This window comes from Scyliorhinus canicula, chromosome 5 (genome assembly GCF_902713615.1).
Source record: "Scyliorhinus canicula chromosome 5, sScyCan1.1, whole genome shotgun sequence".
In the NCBI taxonomy this organism is placed as follows: Eukaryota; Metazoa; Chordata; class Chondrichthyes; order Carcharhiniformes; family Scyliorhinidae; genus Scyliorhinus; species Scyliorhinus canicula.
The window spans coordinates 71,134,531-71,154,624 of NC_052150.1; the positions used below are offsets into that span (position 1 = coordinate 71,134,531).

At 46.2% G+C, this 20,094-nt stretch overlaps 1 protein-coding gene across 1 annotated transcript in view; it reads right to left on the reverse strand.

The window, feature by feature from the left end:
* The window catches only part of nsun2 (NOP2/Sun RNA methyltransferase 2), a 76,647-nt gene extending 59,741 nt beyond the window's left edge, over positions 1-16,906 (reverse strand). Inside the window, exons 1-4 of the mRNA XM_038797194.1 lie at positions 16,504-16,906; positions 10,061-10,218; positions 2,379-2,483; positions 2,194-2,299 (exon numbers count right to left, since the gene is read on the reverse strand). Of these exons, the coding sequence (XP_038653122.1) occupies positions 2,194-2,299; positions 2,379-2,483; positions 10,061-10,218; positions 16,504-16,566 (432 nt within the window). The 5' untranslated portion in view covers positions 16,567-16,906. The remainder of the gene's footprint in view (positions 1-2,193; positions 2,300-2,378; positions 2,484-10,060; positions 10,219-16,503) is intronic.
* Between the last annotated feature and the right edge of the window lie 3,188 nt (positions 16,907-20,094).

Genomic DNA, 20,094 nt, shown 5'->3' on the forward strand with positions numbered 1-20,094 from the left:
CATTCATTTTGGACATTCACAAGAACATGAAATGAAAATCGCTTATTGTCACAAGTAGACTTCAAATGAAGTTACTGTGAAAAGCCCCTAGTCGCCACATTCCGGCGCCTGTTCGGGGAGGCTGGTACAGGATCCATGTCAGGGTACAAACAACGGTGTACTGTAGGAGAAGAGAGTGCTGATTGGTTGGCAACTGGACTCTGATTGGTCGAGGTGTTGCCATGTGGAATGCAACTGTTAAGGTGACTGACAAATTTAAACCAAATAGCTTGACTTATGATTGGTCATGGCACTGCCCTGAAAAATAAACCAGCGAATGGCTATCACTTATTTTGTTTAGGTGAAGCAGGTGCAATATGTTTACATGTTCTATTTGTGTGCAAAGTGCCCTGTGTATTTAATATATTTAGTTTCCAGTACATGCAAGTGCGCTTCATTGTCAGCTCAAATAACAATCTTAAATTGATCATCAGTGTAAGTTTTAGCGCACTGAGGATTGTTTAGCAAATGTAGACCCATCGCATCTAACGTTGGACAGTGTTTTAATTTTACAAGCATGAGCTGGTTGGGTAGATTCTCTACCTTTCCCATTGCAAACAGGGCAGGCACATGCATTTGAGATGTACGGCCTACATAAATAGCATGACACTGGCACTGAAATTCATATACCACGTTACTCATTTGTGTGATAGGCAGAACATCTTTTGGGCTTGATGACAAGCTGAACCAAATAAGTGACAGCCATTAAGAAGAAAATGCTGGAAAATCTCAGCAGGTCTGGCAGCATCTGTAGGGAGAGAAAAGAGCTAAAGTTTCAAATCCAGATGATCTTTTGTCAAAGCTAAAGATAGAGAAAGTTGGAAATATTTATACAGTACTGTGGAGTGAGAACCAAAGAGGAGTCATCGCCACAGAAACCTAGAGAAACGGGATGCTAATAGCCACAGAAAGCTAGGGTAACGAGTGCTAATGGCAATCCCCAGAGAACAAAAAGGTGTGAACGGCCAAACTGCAGAGAAACTAACATCAGAGAGTGAACTATGACATATGTAGATGTGGGGGGGGGGAGGGGAAGCGGGGAGCAAAGGAGAGAAAGGATAATGAAAGGTGGATAAGATGTGGGGGGCGGGGAGGTGAATATCTAGAAAGAAAGACAAGAGAGAAAGAAATGGTAAAAAACAGTTAAAATGAAATGGGATGAAAACAAATGGGTCGCGGTAGGGTACAGCGAATCATCTGAAGTTGTTGAATTCGATGTTGAGACCAGAAGGCTGTAGTGTGCCTAACCGGAAGATGAGATGTTATTCCCCCAGTTTGCATTGAGCTTCACTGGAACATTGTAGCAGGCCAAGGACAGACATGTGGGCATGGGAGCAGGGTCTTATATTAAAATGACAAGCAACAGGAAGGTCAGGGACATGAATGCACGCAGACAGAAGGTGCTCGGCAAAGCGATCACCCAGTCTGCGTTTGGTCTCTCCAATATAGAGACCACCACATTGGGAGCAGCGAATGCAATAGACCAAATTGGAAGGTGTGCAAGAGAGACGCTGCTTAACCTGGAATGTGTGTTTTGGGCCTGGTATGTTAAGCATGGAAGAGGGGAAAAGGGGCAGGTGTTACACCTTCTGCGATTGCATGGGAAGGTGCCATGGGTGATGGGAGAGATACTGGGAATGGTGGACTAGATTATCTCAGAGGGAACGGTCTCTGCGGAATGCTGACAGAGGGAGTGAAGGAAAGACGGTGTTTGTTGGCGGCATCACGCTGGAATTGGCGAAAATGGCGCAGGATTATGCCTTGCATACGGAGGCTGGTGGGGGGAAATGGGAGAATGTGCATTCCTCTCAGGGTGATGCCTTGACCAGAGTCAAGCTATCTAGTTGAAATTTTCAAACAATGCTTGGCACTTACTGCCAATCACCATTAGCAAGGCATTCTTCATGGCAACACCTCGATAGAGTCCAATTGCCAAACAATCAGTACGCTCTTCCCATACAGTTTAAAGTTGCTGTTTCCCGTGACATTGGTATTCTTGCGATTGCCTTGATGCGTGCAAGATGAAAACTTTGGCGAAATGTCTTTTTTCAGCAATTTATGGAGTAAATTAATAACTTGGTTCTTTTCCATTTCCATCTTTCCGCATCATTGGTGTTTTTGTTTTTTTTAAGTGAAGCATTCCTGAATACTTACAGACTCTGTCTCACTAACAAGGAACTGGTGGAACTTCTCCAGCACAGGTGACTTTCTCAGCATCTTCCTGCTAATGTTAATATGCCAAGCTAATTCACTTGGATACCTGCAAGAGAATTTGCCATTTTAACCCAACTGTTGAAGAGAACAACTTCAATGCCACTTTTTTTGTGCAAATTTCTTACCAGCTCAAACGCTGTGGGGCCTCAATCTTTTGCCCATCCACCTCCAAGTCTTGCAATTCTTGGAAATATTTTGTTTTCAGGCACCGCAAAATCTCTTCTGCATGACTTTATAAAACAAACACGGAAAGAAAAAAACATTTCTGAGCAAAGAAAATGATGTGGTGAATATTTAGCAAGAGAAGTAATTTTCCCATGAAGGAGAAACCAACTTTATTCCAAGCCTCCCAAAGAGATTTATAAAATACACATGTATCAGGTTACATGCCAAAGATAATCTTCTTTTCTCGATAAATTCTTCCACCTAAACACATGTTTAAAAATATAAATAACATATGGAAGATGTTTTTTCCTTATTTTACTAAAAAGAAAATAGATGACCAGAAGCAGTCAAACTAAAGAATTAATTACAATAAAAGGTATTTTGATCAAAGAGTGATTTAATAGGGCAGCATGTGGCGCAGTGGTTAGCACTGGAACTGCGGAGCAAGGGCTCAGGTCCTGGAGTTTGCAGACTCTCCCCACGTCTGCGTGGGTTTCATCCCCACAACCAAAAAGATGTGCTGGTTAGGTGGATTGGCCATGCTAAATTGCCCCTTAATTGGAAAAGATAATTACTCGGTGACTCTAAATTTATCAAAAAAAAAACTTTTAAAAACAGCCTAACTGAATCAACAATATTTTAGCAGCTGACAATGTCACTACAATTGACATTACTGCATTTTAAAATGGCTCTATTGTACTGCAAGTACATTTTAGCTGTGGGTAAATATTAGACAGCTACTCCGACAGTGCAGCACTTCATCAGAACTGCACTGAGCGTCAGCCTAAGAGTGACGTGCTCAAATCCTGCAACAGGACTAGAATTTGGAATCCTCAGACTCATTACTGTTTCAACTGCCTCAGGGCAGCATATAGAACTACATTGTGGTACAATAACTACAGTTATAAATTAATATCTACAATTATAAATTAAGTGAAAATGAATTTGGCTCATTATTTTAGTGTGCCGACTTCTGGTGGCGGCACGCAGGGAGAGGTCGCTCCCAACAGGGTAGCTGATTTTGGCCTTTTTATGCCCAGTTTCTGGGGTTACTTTAATGAAAACTCTCATCTAATTGATAATATACGGTGCTCATGTTAAAGGAATACTAGAGGAAAGAACCCTGCAGATAGAACTTTATCGATGGATTCAGCAACTTCATGAGGTTCCTCTGTGGAGAAAATGGCGAAGGCTGATCCTATAACCCCAGCCACTCCAATAATGGCCGATAGGGGCAGCACGGTAGCATGGTGGTTAGCGTAAATGCTTCACAGCTCCAGGGTCCCAGGTTCGGTTCCCGGCTGGGTCACTGTCTGTGCGGAGTCTGCACGTCCTCCCCGTGTGTGCGTGGGTTTCCTCCGGGTGCTCCGGTTTCCTCCCACAGTCCAAAGATGTGCGGGTTAGGTGGATTGGCCATGCTAAATTGCCCGTAGTGTCCTAAAAAGTAAGGTTAAGGGGGGGTTGTTGGGTTACGGGAATAGGGTGGATACGAGATTTGAGTAGGGTGATCATTGCTCGGCACATCGAGGGCCGAAGGGACTGTTCTGTGCTATACTGTTCTATGTTCTATGATTGTGTTTCCTGGTGTTCTGGCAACCAAATTTGAGAGAGTTCAATAAGCAGCGGAAAGTTATGTCTGGGGACCTTCTAAAGTTGATAGAAGAGGCCCTGGGTCCCATACGGTCAAAGCTGCAGAAAACCACGCAGAAAGTAAAGGAGCATAGTGTGGTGGAGACGGCTTTGTTGACCAAATTGCCTCGCTGGAGACTGAGATCTATGTGATGGCTGTGGGAATAAGATGCTGAGGGCTACGGTTAATCATAGAATTTACAGTGCAGAAGGAGGCCATTCGGCCCATCGAGTCTGCACCAGCTCTTGGAAAGAGCACCCTACCCAAGGTCAACACCTCCACCCTATCCCCATAACCCAGTAACACCACCCAACACTACGGGCAATTTTGGACACCAAGGGCAATTTACCATGGCCAATCCACCTAACCTGCACATCTTTGGACTGTGGGAGGAAACCGGAGCACCCGAAGGAAACTCACGTACACACGGGGAGGATGTGCAGACAGTGACCCAAATCGGAATCTAACCTGGGACCCTGGAGCTGTGAGGCAATTGTGCTATCCACAATGCTACCGTGCTGCCCTTGAGGTTAACTACCTCAAAAACTGCTCAGGGGGTAAAACCTCAAAACCGTGGGGTAGCAAGAGGGTGTGGAAGGCCCGATTTCCACCGTGTACTGTCCGTAAATGTTTGGCTTGATGATGGGGGGAGGGTGTATTCACATCCCCTCCAGAGCTGGACAGGGCCCATCGGGCACTCTGTCAGAGGCCCCGGCCGAATGAACCACGAGCAGTCACTGTAAGGTTCCACAGCTTCCAAGAGAAGGAACGGGTCCTGAAGTGGGCCAAAGAGCATAGGGTTGTAAATATTGGAACTGAACTGGCAAGGGAGTGGACTGCTTTCAACAAGGCCAAAGCCGCCCTAATAAGAGGAGTTTGTTTGGGGTGGAAACCCGGCGAGGCTTCGAGTAACTTATGAGTAGACGGACTATTATTTCAATGCACCGGAGGAGGCGGAGGCCTTTGTTAAAATAATATGGGAATGGTTTGAGTTAATTGGTTGTTCTTGAGGTTTCTGATTGTTAGGGTGGCATAGGGTATTGGGGTGCCTTGTATATATATGTGTTGGCAGAGAGAGAGAGAGAGAGAGAGAGAGAGAGATGGGGAAGGAGAGAGAGCGCGAGAGAAACGATATTGATCAATAACCAGGTTCACAAAGACCATGGGCAACCCCAACAGTAGATATGTGATAGTCAGCTGGTCTTTGACAGGCACATCGGTGGTTCTGGTCAATGTCTATGTGCCAAATTGGAATGATGCAGGGCTTGTTAGGAGGTTCCTAGCCTACAGTCCCGACTTGGACTTGCATCAACTAATATTTTGGGAGGTAGGAAGGGGAAATTTAAACTGTGTGCTACATCCGAAAGTGGATCGATCTAGGCCCAAGTTGACAGCGCCATCAGAAAAAGCAAAGGCGTTGTAAGCTTTTCTGGAGCAGATGGGACAGGGATGATCGGTGGTGGTTTTTACACCCAAGAGATAAGGAATCCAAACCCCCCCCCCCCCCCCCCCCCCCCCGGGCCGGGTCTTTCAGGTTTATTCCAGGATTGACCTTTTTTATGGTAGGTAGGTCCTTTCTCCCCTGTGCGAGAAAGGCAGGGTACTCAGTTATTGTAATTTTGGATCACGTGCCACACTTTGTGATCCCGGTTCTAGAGCCAGGCCCAGGCGCCCACCATGGAGGTTGAATGCAGCGCTATTAGCAGAAATCTGATTTTGCTGGGGTCTGTCTTTTGCGATTGAGGAATATGTCAGGTTGAATAAGAACGAGTCTGTCTCACCCTCCTTGCCATGGAAAGCCCTTAAGATGGTTATTGGGGGGGGGGGGGGGGGGAGAGAGAGAGAGAGAGAGAGCACGAGAGCGAGAGAGAGAGTCGCCGACAAGGCAGATATGGACAGAACTGAGAGGGTGGAGCGGCAGAAGCTGGTGGATTCTATCATGGAGGTGGACTATCTGTACTCGTTTGGCTCTACTCCAGAGATTCTGGCGAGAAGGAAGGAGCTGCAGATACAGTCTGAACTGCTGTCAACAGTGAAGATGGTAAGCGAGGGGGGTATTCTGTGAATATGGGGAAAAGATCAGTCCTCTTTTACCCATCAGCTGAGGCGACAAGCGGCTTACCGGGAGATCATAGATTAAAGATTAGAGTGGCAGTTTGGCTTCTGCCCAGGGCAACATTAACGTGACATTCAAGACATTCTACAAAATCTTTGTAGATCAGCTACCCAGAGAAGAGTTCGGACATGGTCAAATTTTTAGATGGCCGAGGAGATATTGAAAGATACTGGATGAATGCAAATGGGTAAAGTCCCCAGCCCTGATGGGTTCGCCATAGAGCTCTACAAAATGTTTGCGGGTCAGCTGACTCAATTAAAATTGGACATGGTCAATGAGTTTTTGTCTTGGGGTTTATTGCCCTCTCCACTTGCACAGTCTTCTATCTCTCTTATCCTGAAGAAGGACAAGGACCCCACGGAATGTGGATGAAATCGCTTTTGAACGCAGATGCCAAAGTTTTGAGCCCTGTCTCACAGAAGAGATTGCGGAAGACCAGACAGCTTTTGTCAAGGGTCGGCAATATACAACGGGTAGTTGAGTAGCGTTCTTTCCCCCTCTCCTGTGCCCGAGCTAGAGGTGATTGTATCCATGGATAGCCGAGAAAGCATTTGATAGGGTGGATATCTTTGAGATTCTTGCGAGGTTTAGTTTGGGGCAAAAGTTCTTTTTGTGGGTTTGATTATTGTACAACTCCCCCATGTCTAGTATTGGCACTAACGGCGTGAGCGCTGAGTATTTTTTGTTGAACATGGGTGCCGATTGTCTATGCTTTTGTTTGCTTTCGCGATTGAATCATTGGCATAACGTTGAGATCTTCCCATAAATGGAAGGGAATAAGCTGGAGAGGGAGGGAACATAGGGTGCCTTTGTATGCAGACAACCTGCTCCTTTGTATTATGGATACAGTTTCCACTAAGGATGAGGTAATGAAGTTCCTTGGAGCTTTGGCTCTTTTTCTGGGTCGAAGTTGAATCTGGATAAGAGTGAATGCTTCCTGTCAATCCCCCGGGGAGGGGAGCAAATATGGGGGTGTTATCTATTAGCCTTGCCAGATCTAGCTTTCATTATCTGGATATCCAGGTGGCCATGATTGGCCTCACTTTATGAATTGAACTAGGCTATTGAGTGGGGGTAAATCTGACTTTCAAAAGTTGGATAACCGTCCCCTGTCCTAGGTGGGCAGGGTCCAGACTAGGTCTCTATTTACTTTCCTCAAATCCCTTTTTGTTAGGTTTAACAAGTTGGTGTCCTCCTTTATTTGGGCGGGCAAGACCCCAAGGATCCATAGGATGTTTCTCCAGACGGAGACACAGTTGGGGGGTTTAGTGTTACCCAATTTGTTATTCTATTATTGGGCAGCCAACATTTAGGTGGCGTTGGGGTGGGTTTGTTATCCGGCGTCCATATGGGGACAGTTGGAGGAGAGTTCTTGTAAGGGCTCTAGCTTGGGTGCCTTGGTAACTGCCTCATTTCCATTCTCTCCTGCAAGGTTTTCTTTGAATCCGGTGGTGGTATCCACCATGAGGATATGGAAGCAATTTAGACATTTTAAGCTGAGCTCCATGCCTTTGTTGGCCCCTATTTGTGATAACCATCTTTTTGCGCCATTCAGTTTAGACTCTACATTTAGGTCATGGGAGGGGAAGCAGCTCGAGAGGTTTGGGGACTTGTTTGTGGAAGAAAGATTCGCCAGTTTTGAGGAGCTATCGGTAAAGTAATTGAACTTGCAAAAGTGCGATACGTTTTACAAAAGTTCCAACACGTCCCGATTCATAACTTTTGCGAAAGTCTCCCTCATTTCCCTTCTCACCACCATCCTGCCTAATGAGGAGGATTCTGTCTTTAGCCATATCTGATTGGGATCCAGTTTAAGGTGGTATATTTCCTGAGTGGTTTCTTTTCAGGGGTGGAGGGCAAGTGTGTGCGCTGCTCTTGGGGGCGGGGGGGGGGGGGGGGGGGGGGGGGGGGGGGGGAGCTAAATCACACTCTGGTTGTGTGCCCAAGTTGTGGAGATTTTGGGTCTCTTTCTTTAACACCATGTCGCTAATTCTTAATGTCGAACGCCTTGACTTTGGTGGCCATTTTCAGGATAATGGACTCACCAGTTCTGCAGATGGGGGTGAAGGTATACCTTCTCACCTTTGCCTCATTAATAGCCTGGAGACGAGTTCTGCTTGAGTGGGGGTCTCCTCCTCCACCCGATGCCTCGGCCTGGTTGGGTGACTTCATGGAGAAGATCAAATAAACCGTCATGGGGTCGGTTGAGGGGCTCGCTCTGAGATGGCAGCCATTCATTTCCTTTTTTAAAGAGTTAGTCACCGTCAGTTATTTGGGGGGGGGGTTAGTTTATTTTAACCAGTTGGAAGGGTAGTTTTTTTTTTTGGATGCGAGCTATACCATTGGTTCTATTTTATTGGGCAGCACGATAACACAGTAGTTAGCACTGTTGCGACTGGGGGCTTTTCAGTTACTTCATTGCAGTGTTAATTTAAGCCTAGTTGTGGCAATAAAAAGATTAAAGGGTCAATTTAGCATGGCCAATCCACCTATCCTGCATATTTTTGGGTTGTGGGGGTGAGACCCATGCAAACACGGTCAGAATGTGCAAACTCCACACGGACTGTGACCCAGAGCCGGGATTGAACCCAGGTCCTCAGTGCCATGAGGCAGCAGTGCTAACCACTGCGCCACCATGGTTGTGTTTCTTTTATATTGCAACTTAGAACATTTGTTTTTATACGGTTATATTGTTAGAAATGAAAACTCAACAATAATGTTTTTACTATTTTAGCATGCCAAAAACTGACCTATAATAAGTTTGTCAAACTGACAAGACAGCGACAGCACACAAACTCCAATGTACTTTGACACAGAATAGTTGTTAACAGTGGGCTATTAATCCAAGACATGAGGAATGCAGTCTACTTGGAGTGGGGTGGGGTTTGTACAGCTATCCTCACAAAATACTTTGTGGGATCTTGCCATGCATTAATTGGCCAGTGCATTTGTCTAGGCAACAACCAGGACCGTGTTTCAAAAGTCATTCTCTAACCGACTGGGTAATACAGAGGACATAGAAGTCACTATAAAAATGCAACTTCTTTCTGTTCTCTACCACTGGCCCATTTGGTGGGATTTTGCCATGATTGGGGAACAAATACGCTCACCATTAGTTACATTTACACTCACTCACGGGCTTTATGTGGAATTTTGCAATATGATTGCAGCAATCAGTAATCCAAAATGGTCCATCCAGGATCCGACGCTTGTGAACAGGGCAAGCAACAGTGTTAATTAATCAGACTGAAGACAGTGGGGTCTCAAATTGGGGAGTATAATTACAAGTTAAAATAGTTAATTCAACGTCGAAATCATGTACAGAAAGCAAAATCTAGGGAAAGAAAGAAAGGATTGAGAGAGATGTTTAGAGACAGAAAGCAAATGTTTTTTTAAAAAAAAGTGTTCTCTTGGATTTTAAATCACACACGTAAAAAATCTGAAAGAATGAGAGTTCACAATTTTAAAGGTGAATTTCAGTACCCGAGATTGTTTGTATCATAGATGTTTGTATTATAGAATTATAGAATTTACAGTGCAGAAGGAGACTATTCAGCCCATCGAGTCTGCACTGGCACTTGGAAAGAGCATCCTTGGAATGAAGACAATTACAAATGCACTTAAACTTTAATGAATAAGCTCTAAAAATTCTGCTATTTGATGTGCATTCACACAAACCCTTCATGCGTTTCAATACCCAGTTTTTCAGCAATGCACTGTTGGAATGAAGCTTCTCGAGAGGCACAGCAACTCCAACAGAAACTCAGCAAATTCCTGATTTCCACAGCTAAGTGTGCATTTGCATACACTGGAAATTGCCAAGTGATTTACTACTCAGTCTCCCCATTTGTCTACCACAAAAGTTCAGCCCACTAATCCAGTTCTCGCTCAAGTACCTTTTATATCCAGTTATCCGAATAGTAGCTGGCAATGGTTCTCTCATGGTTGCCATAAACTGGTCCCATTCCCCCTCAGGAACAATCTTCAGTTCTTGGTAATATTCTTCATAAAGTTTGTTTTCTTTAATAATCTCCTGATAACCAGCTCCCCAACCCTGTAAACGAAGAAAAAAAATATAGATATTTAACCGTTAAAGTACTGTTGCAATTTTTACCACAGCATGGTTTAACTCAACTCCTCTGCATGACACCTTATATTACAAACTGAAAAAAGCATACATCTTGTAAAAGCTTTGCTTTTTGTGTCATCCGTTTGCATATGAACAGGAAGCATTTACAATAGGGTTGTCCAAACTACAACCTCCAAGTCTTGGTGATCTGGTCCATAAGACCATGGCAAGAAAAAACTAAATAAACAAATTTATCTTCTCTTGCAGGCTTGAACATCCTCCGAGGGAAGTAAGAGACTGCTGTGTGCTCCGAGACATGGCTCACCCCCGTCTCACAGGACTGTGCCAAACAAGCTGAAGGCTTCTCAATTCACCGAGTGGACCGCACAGCATCATCAGGCAAAGCGAAGGGTGGAGGGGTGTGCCTCCTCATCAACTCCTCCTGGTGCTTGGATGTGGCAACCCTGGTGACCTACTGCTCCCCAGGCCTGGAATACCTGACCATGAAGTGCCGCCCATACTATCTTCCACATGAGTTCACTTCAGCCATTATCACAGGCAGAAGTGAGGAAGGCGCTGAACAAACTGCACACAGTTATAAACAACTACGAAACAGAACACCCGGCCTTGTTCATCGTGGCCGGAGACTTCAACAAGGCCAACCTCAAGAGAGTACTGCCAAAATTCCACCAGCACATCTCCTCTCCCACCAGGGGCAACAACACTCTTGACCACTGCTACTCAAAAATGAAGGGCGCTTACCGTTCCATCTCCCGACCGCACTTTGGGAAATCAGACCATAAGGCAGTGCTCCTTCCCCCGGCATACAAGCAGAAACTCAAGCGGAGAATCCAGCTAAGAAGGTTGTGCAGTGCTGGTCCGAGGAGACAGAAGAGCTCTTAGGTGACTGCTTAGAGACAGTCAACTGGTTTACAAGACAGGGTAGACAGACTTCCTCAGCAAATGTGTGGACGACTGCTTGCCAAAGAAAGCAGTACGTACGTTCCCCAACCGGAAACCATGGCTCAATCGCGAGATTGACTCTCTACTGAAGGACAGATCTAAGGCGTTCAAGGCAGACGACCCTGACCTATACAAGAAATCCAGGTATGACCTCCGCGAAGCCATCCGAGATGCCAAGAGAGAATATCAAACCAAGTTAGAGTCACAGACAGACTCTCGGCCGTTGTGGCAAGGACTAAACAACATAACGGGCTACAAAGCGAAGCCGAGTAGTATCTCTGGCAGCAGTGCACCCCTCCCCGATTAACTTAATGCATCCTATGCTCGGTTCGAGCAGGTAACCAACAATCCGCTGTCGAGTGTCCCAGCAGCCCATAATTCACCCATACCCACCATCACAGCTTCCCCACCATCAGTCAGATCGGCCTTCCTGAAAGTGAACCCGCGGAAGGCGACGGGCCCGGACGGGATCCCTGGTCGTGCACTCAGAGCCTGCGCAGACCAGCTGGCAGAGGTATTCACAGACATCTTTAACCTGTCCTTACTCCACTCCGAGGTCCCCACCTGCTTCAAGAAGACCACCATCATACAGGTACCAAAGAAGAACCAGGCAACGTGCCTCAATGATTACCGTCCGGTGGCCCTGACTTCAGTCGTAATGAAGTGCTCAGAGAGGTTGGTTGATCATGAAGCGCGTCACCTCCATACCCCCGGAACACCTTGACCCACTTCAATTCGCATACCGTTGCAACCGGTCCACATCAGACGCCATTTCTCTGGCCCTACACTCATCCCTCGAGCATCTCAAAAACAAGGACTCCTACATCAGACTCCTATTTATTGACTACAGCTCTGTCTTCAACACCATAATCCCAGCCAAGGTCATATCAAAGCTACAAAACCTAGGACTTGGCTCTCCACTCTGCAACTGGATCCTCAATTTTCTGACCAACAGACCACAATCAGTAAGAATGAACGATAACACCTCCTCCACAATAGTCCTCAATACCGGGGCCCAGCAAGGCTGCGTACTTAGCCCCCTACTCTACTCCCTGTACACACACAACTGCGTGGCAAAACTTGGTTTCAACTCCATCTACAAGTTTGCTGACGATACGACCATAGTGGGCCGGATCTCGAATAACGACGAGTCAGAACACAGGAGGGAGATAGAGAACCTGGTGGAGTGGTGTAGCGACAACAATCTCTCCCTCAATGCCAGCAAAACTAAAGAGCTGGTCATTGACTTCAGGAAGCAAAGTACTGTACACACCCCTGTCAGCATCAGGTGGAGATGGTTAGCAGTTTCAAATTCCTAGGGGTGCACTTCTCCAAAAATCTGTCCTGGTCCACCCATGTCGACGCTACCACCAAGGAAGCATAACAGCACCTATACTTCCTCAGGAAACTAAGGAAATTCGGCATGTCCACATTAACCCGTACCAACTTTTACAGATGCACCATAGAAAGCATCCTATCGGGCTGCATCACAGCCTGGTATGGTAACTGCTCAGCTTAGGAAGGCAAGAAACTTCAGAGAGTCGTGAACACCGCCCAGTCCATTACACGAACCTGCCTCCCATCCATTGACTCCATCTACATCTCCCGCCTGGGGAAAGCAGGCAGCATAATCAAAGATCCCTCCCACCCGGCATACTCACTCTTCCAACTTTTTCCATCGGGCAGGAGGTACAGAAGTCTGAGAACACGCATGAACAGACTCAAAAACAGCTTCTTCCCCACTATCACCAGACTCCTAAATTACCCTCTTATGGACTGACCTCATTAACACTACACCCTGTATGCTTCATCCGATGCCAGTGCTTATGTAGTTACATTGTATATCTTGTGTTGCCCTATTATGTATTTTCTTTTATTCCCTTTTCTTCCCATGTACTTAATGATCTGTTGAGCTGCTCGCTGAAAAATACTTTTCACTGTACGTCAGTACACGTGACAATAAACAAATCCAAATCCACATGCTGGAAATCTAACATTTTCTGTATTTGTTCCAGGCACTTCTACTCTGTTGTGCAGATACTTATGGGACTACTTGCTGATCTGCCTTTGGGAATGAGAAAGGATTGTTGCTTCATTGCAGGATAACTCCTAAAAGCACAACACCACAATCAATTAGCAACAAGAAGAGGGATTTAATCTAAAAGCAGCCTCTGGTTTGGTTTGGGACATGAGAAGTATAGAACAACCAGCTGAAGTTAAGGAGTTAGTTACAGAAGTTCATGTTACTGACCTAGTATTTCACAGGCCTGAACTAATGATCCAGATGCAAATTCAAATTGAAACACAGTAGTTGATGTATTTAAATTCAGCGAATTCATTCTGTAGGCCTGAATAAGTACCATTAACAGTGACCATGAAGCTACCAGATTGTTTTAAGAACACGCGTTCATGGATATCCATCAGTGAAATCTGTTATCCCTGTGCAGTCTGGGCCAATATCCAGATTCTCACTATTGCAGTTGACTGCCCTCCAAAATGGCCTAGAAAGCCACTCAGTTGTGTCTAAACTGCTACAAAAAAACTATAATCATAAAACTGACAGACTACCCGACATCAATCTTGGCGCTGGATTCAGACACAACAAAGGCAAACCCTGTCCAGTCAACTCTGCAAAATGCTTTTTCAATAGCCTTGTCAAAATTCAAATTGGGACCCAAAGACTATACAAACAACCACCCGACAACCATGCTCACATCTTTCAGCAACATCCCGAACTCGTTCATCAACATCTTTGGGTGCATCCTACCCCACCCGCAGGAAAAATCCATCAGAGATAGCACACAATGGATACAGTCACCAGGTATCACCATAGAGTCCTCAACATTGACTCTGGATCTCGGTCTCATGGCATCAGGTCAACCACGAACAAGGAAACCTCCTGCTGATACCAACTATCACCCTACCGCTGATACCAGCTACCACCCTCCCACAGCTGAAGACTCAGTACTCCATGATGAAGTCATTTGGAAAAACTGCCAAGATGAGCAGGGGCTCACAGAAGGACATAGATGGGGTAGATAGGAAGAAACTGTTCCCCTTAATAGAGGGGTCAAAACTCGGGGGGGGGGGGGGCAGGGGGAGGGGGGGGGAGCAGTGGAATAGCTTTAAGGTAAGATGATTTTGAGGGAATTTGAGGAAAATATTCTTTACCCACAGGATCATGGGAATCTGGAACTCACTGCCTGAAAGGGTGGTGGAGACGGGAAACCCCAACATTTAAGAAGCATTTAGATAAGCACTTGAAATGCCATATCATTCAGGCCAACTGTTAGAAAATGGGATTGGAATATACAGACGCTCGAGGGCCGGCACAGGCACAATGGACCAAAGGGCCTCTTGCTGTGCTGTAAAACTCTGACTCAAGATGCACTTTGAAGGGGAAGGGCAGGTGTCTTCAATGTCCATCATTAAGGATGACTCAAATACGTTACTAACCAGGATAATCACTCAGTGTCAGATCTCACATCAGCCTTAGTCCAAATATGAAAAGGGCTAAATTTCAGAGGACGATTCACAAATAATCACTCCTAATCTCATGACAGCATTTAACCGACTGTAGCATCAAGGCACCCAAATAAAATTTCAGTGCATAGGAACAGAGGGAAAATTCAGACTTGAGCCATACCTAGTTTAAACAAAGATGTTTGTCATTGCTTCAGGTTAATCATCTCAGACCCAGATTATCACTAAACAAATTCCTCAGGGCAGTGCCCAAAGCCTAAACATCTTCAGCTTCTTCACCCATAAAGGTCAGAAGTGGGGATCTTCACAGTGTTCAATTCCCTTCACAATTCCTCAGATAATAAAACAGTCCATATGCAGCAAGACCTGGATAAAATGTAAAATGTTGAGAAGGCAGGACCTTCATCAATAACCTCAGCCAGTACAGGAATTGAACCCACACTGTTGCCATCGCTCCATATCATGAACCAGCAGTCCAGCCAACTGAGATAACCAACCCCCGCACCTACACAATAACTCATTAGTTCAAGGCCACAGCGCACCACCATCTCCTGTAATTTTGTAAATCTCAATGAGGTCTGCCCTCAGCCTGACATTTTCCAGCATTTTCTCTTTAGTTTCAGATTCCAGCATCCGCAGTAATTTGCTTTTATTTCTGCCCTCAACCTTCTCTGGTCTAAGGAAAACATCTCCACTCTAGCCAGTCTCTCTTCATGGCTGCAATGCTTCAGCCCAGGCAACATCTACAAACTTACTGATCATACCCCAACCATCTTCAGCAGTACTGGTCATACCCAGCAAATTCACATCTAATGTACACAAACAGCAAGAGACCCAGCACCAATCCCTGCAGTACACCACTGGACTCCCAGTCACAGAAACAACCTTTGACCATTCCCCTCTGTCTCCTGCTACTAAGCCAATTTTGGATCAATTTGCCTTAGAACCCATGGACTCTTAACTTTTTGACCAGTCTCCCATGCAGGACCTTGTTAAAAGTCCATGTAGACTACTTCAACCGCATAAAATACAATGACTACAAAAGTAGGTCTGAGGCTCTGCAAAAAGTGACTTGGTTCTTGATTCCATCCCCCAAAACCTCTCCCCATCTCCAAGGCACAAGTCAGGAGTATAGTGGATACTCTCCACTTGTCTGGATGAATGTAACTCAAATAAGACTAAAGAAGCTCAACACCATCCAAGCCAAAGCAGCCACCTCCATCTGCACAAGGAGACAACAATTCGGATCAGTATTCTTATTTCCCCATTTTACTGTTTTTTCCTTCTGCGTTGGCACCCCATCCATCACCCTAAACATTCACTCCCTCCACCACCAGTGCACAGTTGCAGCAACGTGTGCCAAGCACAAGATGCAATGCAGCAACTTGCCAAGGCTTTGTGGACAGCACCTCCCAAACCCACAACACCCACCACCTGAAAGTTCCAAGGCCAAACGGGCCCACGTGGCACACAACCACCACCTTGACTAGGAAATATATGACTACCAGAGTTAAAACCCCTGGAACTTTCAAACAAACGCTGTGCTATCAACCACATGGAATGCAGCTGTTGGAGAAAGCGGCTCACTCAAACAGACTCAAGGCCGACGGGGCCCTGCCCATGGCCTGTGAAGGAGTAAAAAGTTCAAACACAAAATGTTGGGTTCATTCGCTTGGCCTTTCTGGGCGGCGATGTCGCAAACTGTACAAGACGGGTTTGAAATACGTGAGCGCTCGAACAAAAGCTGGACCCCGGGTACTTTATAAAAAACAGGAGGTTCACTTATATACATATATATAGCAAATTAAAGGGCGCGGTACCTACAGGTTTATTGTCGGTGTTTACATTCCTGTCTCGATTTCTGGGTCTGTTCTTTCGTCTCCCCATGGTGCAGAGGACGGAGAGAAAGCGAGAAAAGGCGATTCTGGGCGCGGGTGTAAAGTTGAAGGAGAGCAGGCCTGAAGCGCACACTGCACCGAGCTGGAGTGCAGAGCAGTGGGCGGAAAGCTGAGGAAAGCCCCGGCTGTGGGAGGGGAACAGACTCGGCAGCCGCTTTGCTGCTACTTGTGCAGGGCCACGCGCCACAACAACAAAATGTAGCAAAATAAAAGATACTGTCGCAGCCGCTACTTCACATCCCGCAGCCTCCTCAGCGCATCCGCCAAACTTAACTCTTCACATGCGGTGCACAGAGTCACTGGCAAATAGCGTGTGGCAAATAGCGTGGCCACCCTCCCCCCGCCGTCACACAACCTGTCCTCGTGTGTGCAAGCCCAGAAATTATAACTTTATTATTATGTGCCTGTTGGTTATCAGTAACAACTACCTTCAGTCATTTTGCATTAGGTGTGATGGGGGAATATTTTATTTTTAATTTTTAATTACACTAAATTGCATGGATGCAGCTCTATAGAATAGGGGCTGGGATTCAATAAAACGTGGCCGCTTTCAAAATTATAGCATAGAACATAGAACATAGAACAGTACAGCACAGAACAGGCCCTTCGGCCCTCGATGTTGTGCCGAACAATGATCACCCCACTTAAACCCACGTAACCCGTATACCCGTAACCCAACAATCCCCCCATTAACCTTACACTACGGGCAATTTAGCATGGCCAATCCACCTAACCCGCACATCTTTGGATTGTGGGAGGAAACCGGAGCACCCGGAGGAAACCCACGCGCACACAGGGAGGACGTGCAGACTCCACACAGACAGTGACCCAGCCGGGAATCGAACCTGGGACCCTGGAGCTGTGAAGCATTGATGCTAACCACCATGCTACCGTTCTTTTTCAGGGCATTAGAAATTGGGTTTACCTACATAGAACAGTACAACACAGAACAGGCCCTTCGGCCCTCGATGTTGTGCCGAGCAATGATCACCCTACTTGAACCCACGTAACCCGAATACCCGTAACCCAACAATCCCCCCATTAACCTTACACTACGGGCAATTTAGCATGGCCAATCCACCTAACCCGCACATCTTTGGACTGTGGGAGGAAACCGGAGCACCTGGAGGAAACCCACACACACACAGGGAGGACGTGCAGACTCCACACAGACAGTGACCCAGCCGGGAATCAAACCTGGGACCCTGGAGCTGTGAAGCATTGATGCTAACCACCATGCTACCGTGAGACCTACCTTGCACATCTTTGGGTTGTGGGGGCAAAACCCACACAAACACGTGGAGAATGTGCAACATGGTAGCATTGTGGATAGCACAATGGTTTCACAGCTCCAGGGTCCCAGGTTCGAATCCGGCTTGGGTCACTGTGCGGAGTCTGCACATCCTCCCAGTGTGTGCGTGGGTTTCCTCCGGGTGCTCCGGTTTCCTCCCACAGTCCAAAGATGTGCAGGTTAGGTGGATTGGCCATGATAAATTGCCCTTAGTGTCCAAAATTGCCCTTAGTGTTGGGTGGGGTTACTGGGTTATTGGGATAGGGGGAGGTGTTGACCTTGGGTAGTGTGCTCTTTCCAAGAGCTGGTGCAGACTCGATGGGCCGAATGGCCTCCTTCTGCACTGTAAATTCTATGATAAATTCCACACGGACAGTGACCCAGAGCTGGGACCTTGGTGTCCTGAGGCAACAATGCTAACCACTGTGCCACTGTGCTGCTCTGCAACCTTTTTTTTAAATGGATATTTATTATTGATACTTGCGTCAGGTTCTGAGTTGCCAAGGACAGAACTTCTGCTAACCAGCCTATTTACATCTGCAGCTCAGCAGAGATACATCAAAGTAATTGCATTTACATTGAACTTTATGAATATCAGACATCTCAAAGCCAATGATGCACTTTTGAAGTGTAGTCATTGTTGCAATTTGGGAAACACCACAAAACCCCCACAATCAGCAATGTGATAATGACCAGATCTTTTTAAAAATTACTAATGGGCTGTGGGCATCGCTGGCTAGTCAAACATTTATTGCCCATCCCTAATTGTCCTTGAATCGCTGCAGTCCATGTGGTGTCGGTACACCTACAGTGTTGTTGGGAAGAGTGTTCCAGAATTTTAGCCCGGTGACAGTGAAGGAACAGCGAAATCGTTCCAATTCAGGACGGTGATTGCCTTGGAGGGGAATTTCCAGCTGGTGGTGTTCCCATATATAAGACCATAAGACATAGGAGTGGAAGTAAGGCCATTCGGCCCATCAAGTCCACTCCGCCATTCAATCATGGCTGATGGGCATTTCAACTCCATCTACCAGCATTCTCCCCGTAGCCCTTAATTCCTCGCGACATCAAGAATTTATCTATCTCTGCCTTGAAGCCATTTAGCGTCCCGGCCTCCACTGCAATGAATTCCACAGGCCCACCACTCTCTGGCTGAAGAAATGTCTCCGCATTTCTGTTCTGAATTTACCCCCTCTAATTCTAAGGCTGTGCCCACGGGTCCTCGTCTCCTCGCCTAACGGAAACAGTTTCTTTGCGTCCACCCTTTCTAAGCCATGTATTATCTTGTAAGTTTCTATTAGATCTCCCCTTAACCTTCTAAACTCCAATGAATACAATCCCAGGATCCTCAGCCGTTCATCATATGTTAGACCCCCCATTCCAGGGATCATCCGTGTGAATCTCCGCTGGACACGCTCCAGTGCCAGTATGTCCTTCCTGAGATGTGGGGCCCAAAACTGGACACAGTACTCCAAATGGGGCCTAACCAGAGCCTTATAAAGGCTCAGTAGCACATCGCTGCTTTTATATTCCAACCCTCTTGAGATAAATGACAACATTGCATTCGCTTTCTTAATCACAGATTCAACCTGCATGTTTACCTTTAGGGAATCCTCGACTAGCACTCCCAGATCCCTTTGTACTTTGGCATTATGAATTTTCTCACCGTTTAGAAAGTAGTCTATGCTTGGATTCTTTTTTCCAAAGTGCAAGACCTCACATTTTCTCACGTTGAATTGCATCAGCCATTTCCTGCACCACTCTCCCAAACTGTCTAGATCCTTCTGCAGCCTCCCCACTTCCTCAGCACTACCTGCCTGACCACCTAACTTCGTATCATCGGCAAACTTTGCTAGAATGCCCCCAGTCCCTTCATCCAGATCATTAATATATATGGTGAACAGCTGCGGCCCCAACACTGAACCCTGTGGGACACCGCTGGTCACCGGCTGCCATTCCGAAAAAGAACCTTTTATCCCAACTCTCTGCCTTCTGTCAGACAGCCAATCCTCAACCCATGCCAGTAGCTCACCTCGAACACCATGGGCCCTCACCTTACTCAGCAGCCTCCTGTGTGGCACCTTATCAAAGGCCTTTTGGAAATCCAGATAGACCACATCCACTGGGTTTCCCTGGTCTAACCTACTTGTCACCTCCTCAAAGAATTCTAACAGGTTCGTCAGGCACGACCTCCCCTTACTAAATCCATGTTGACTTGTTCTAATC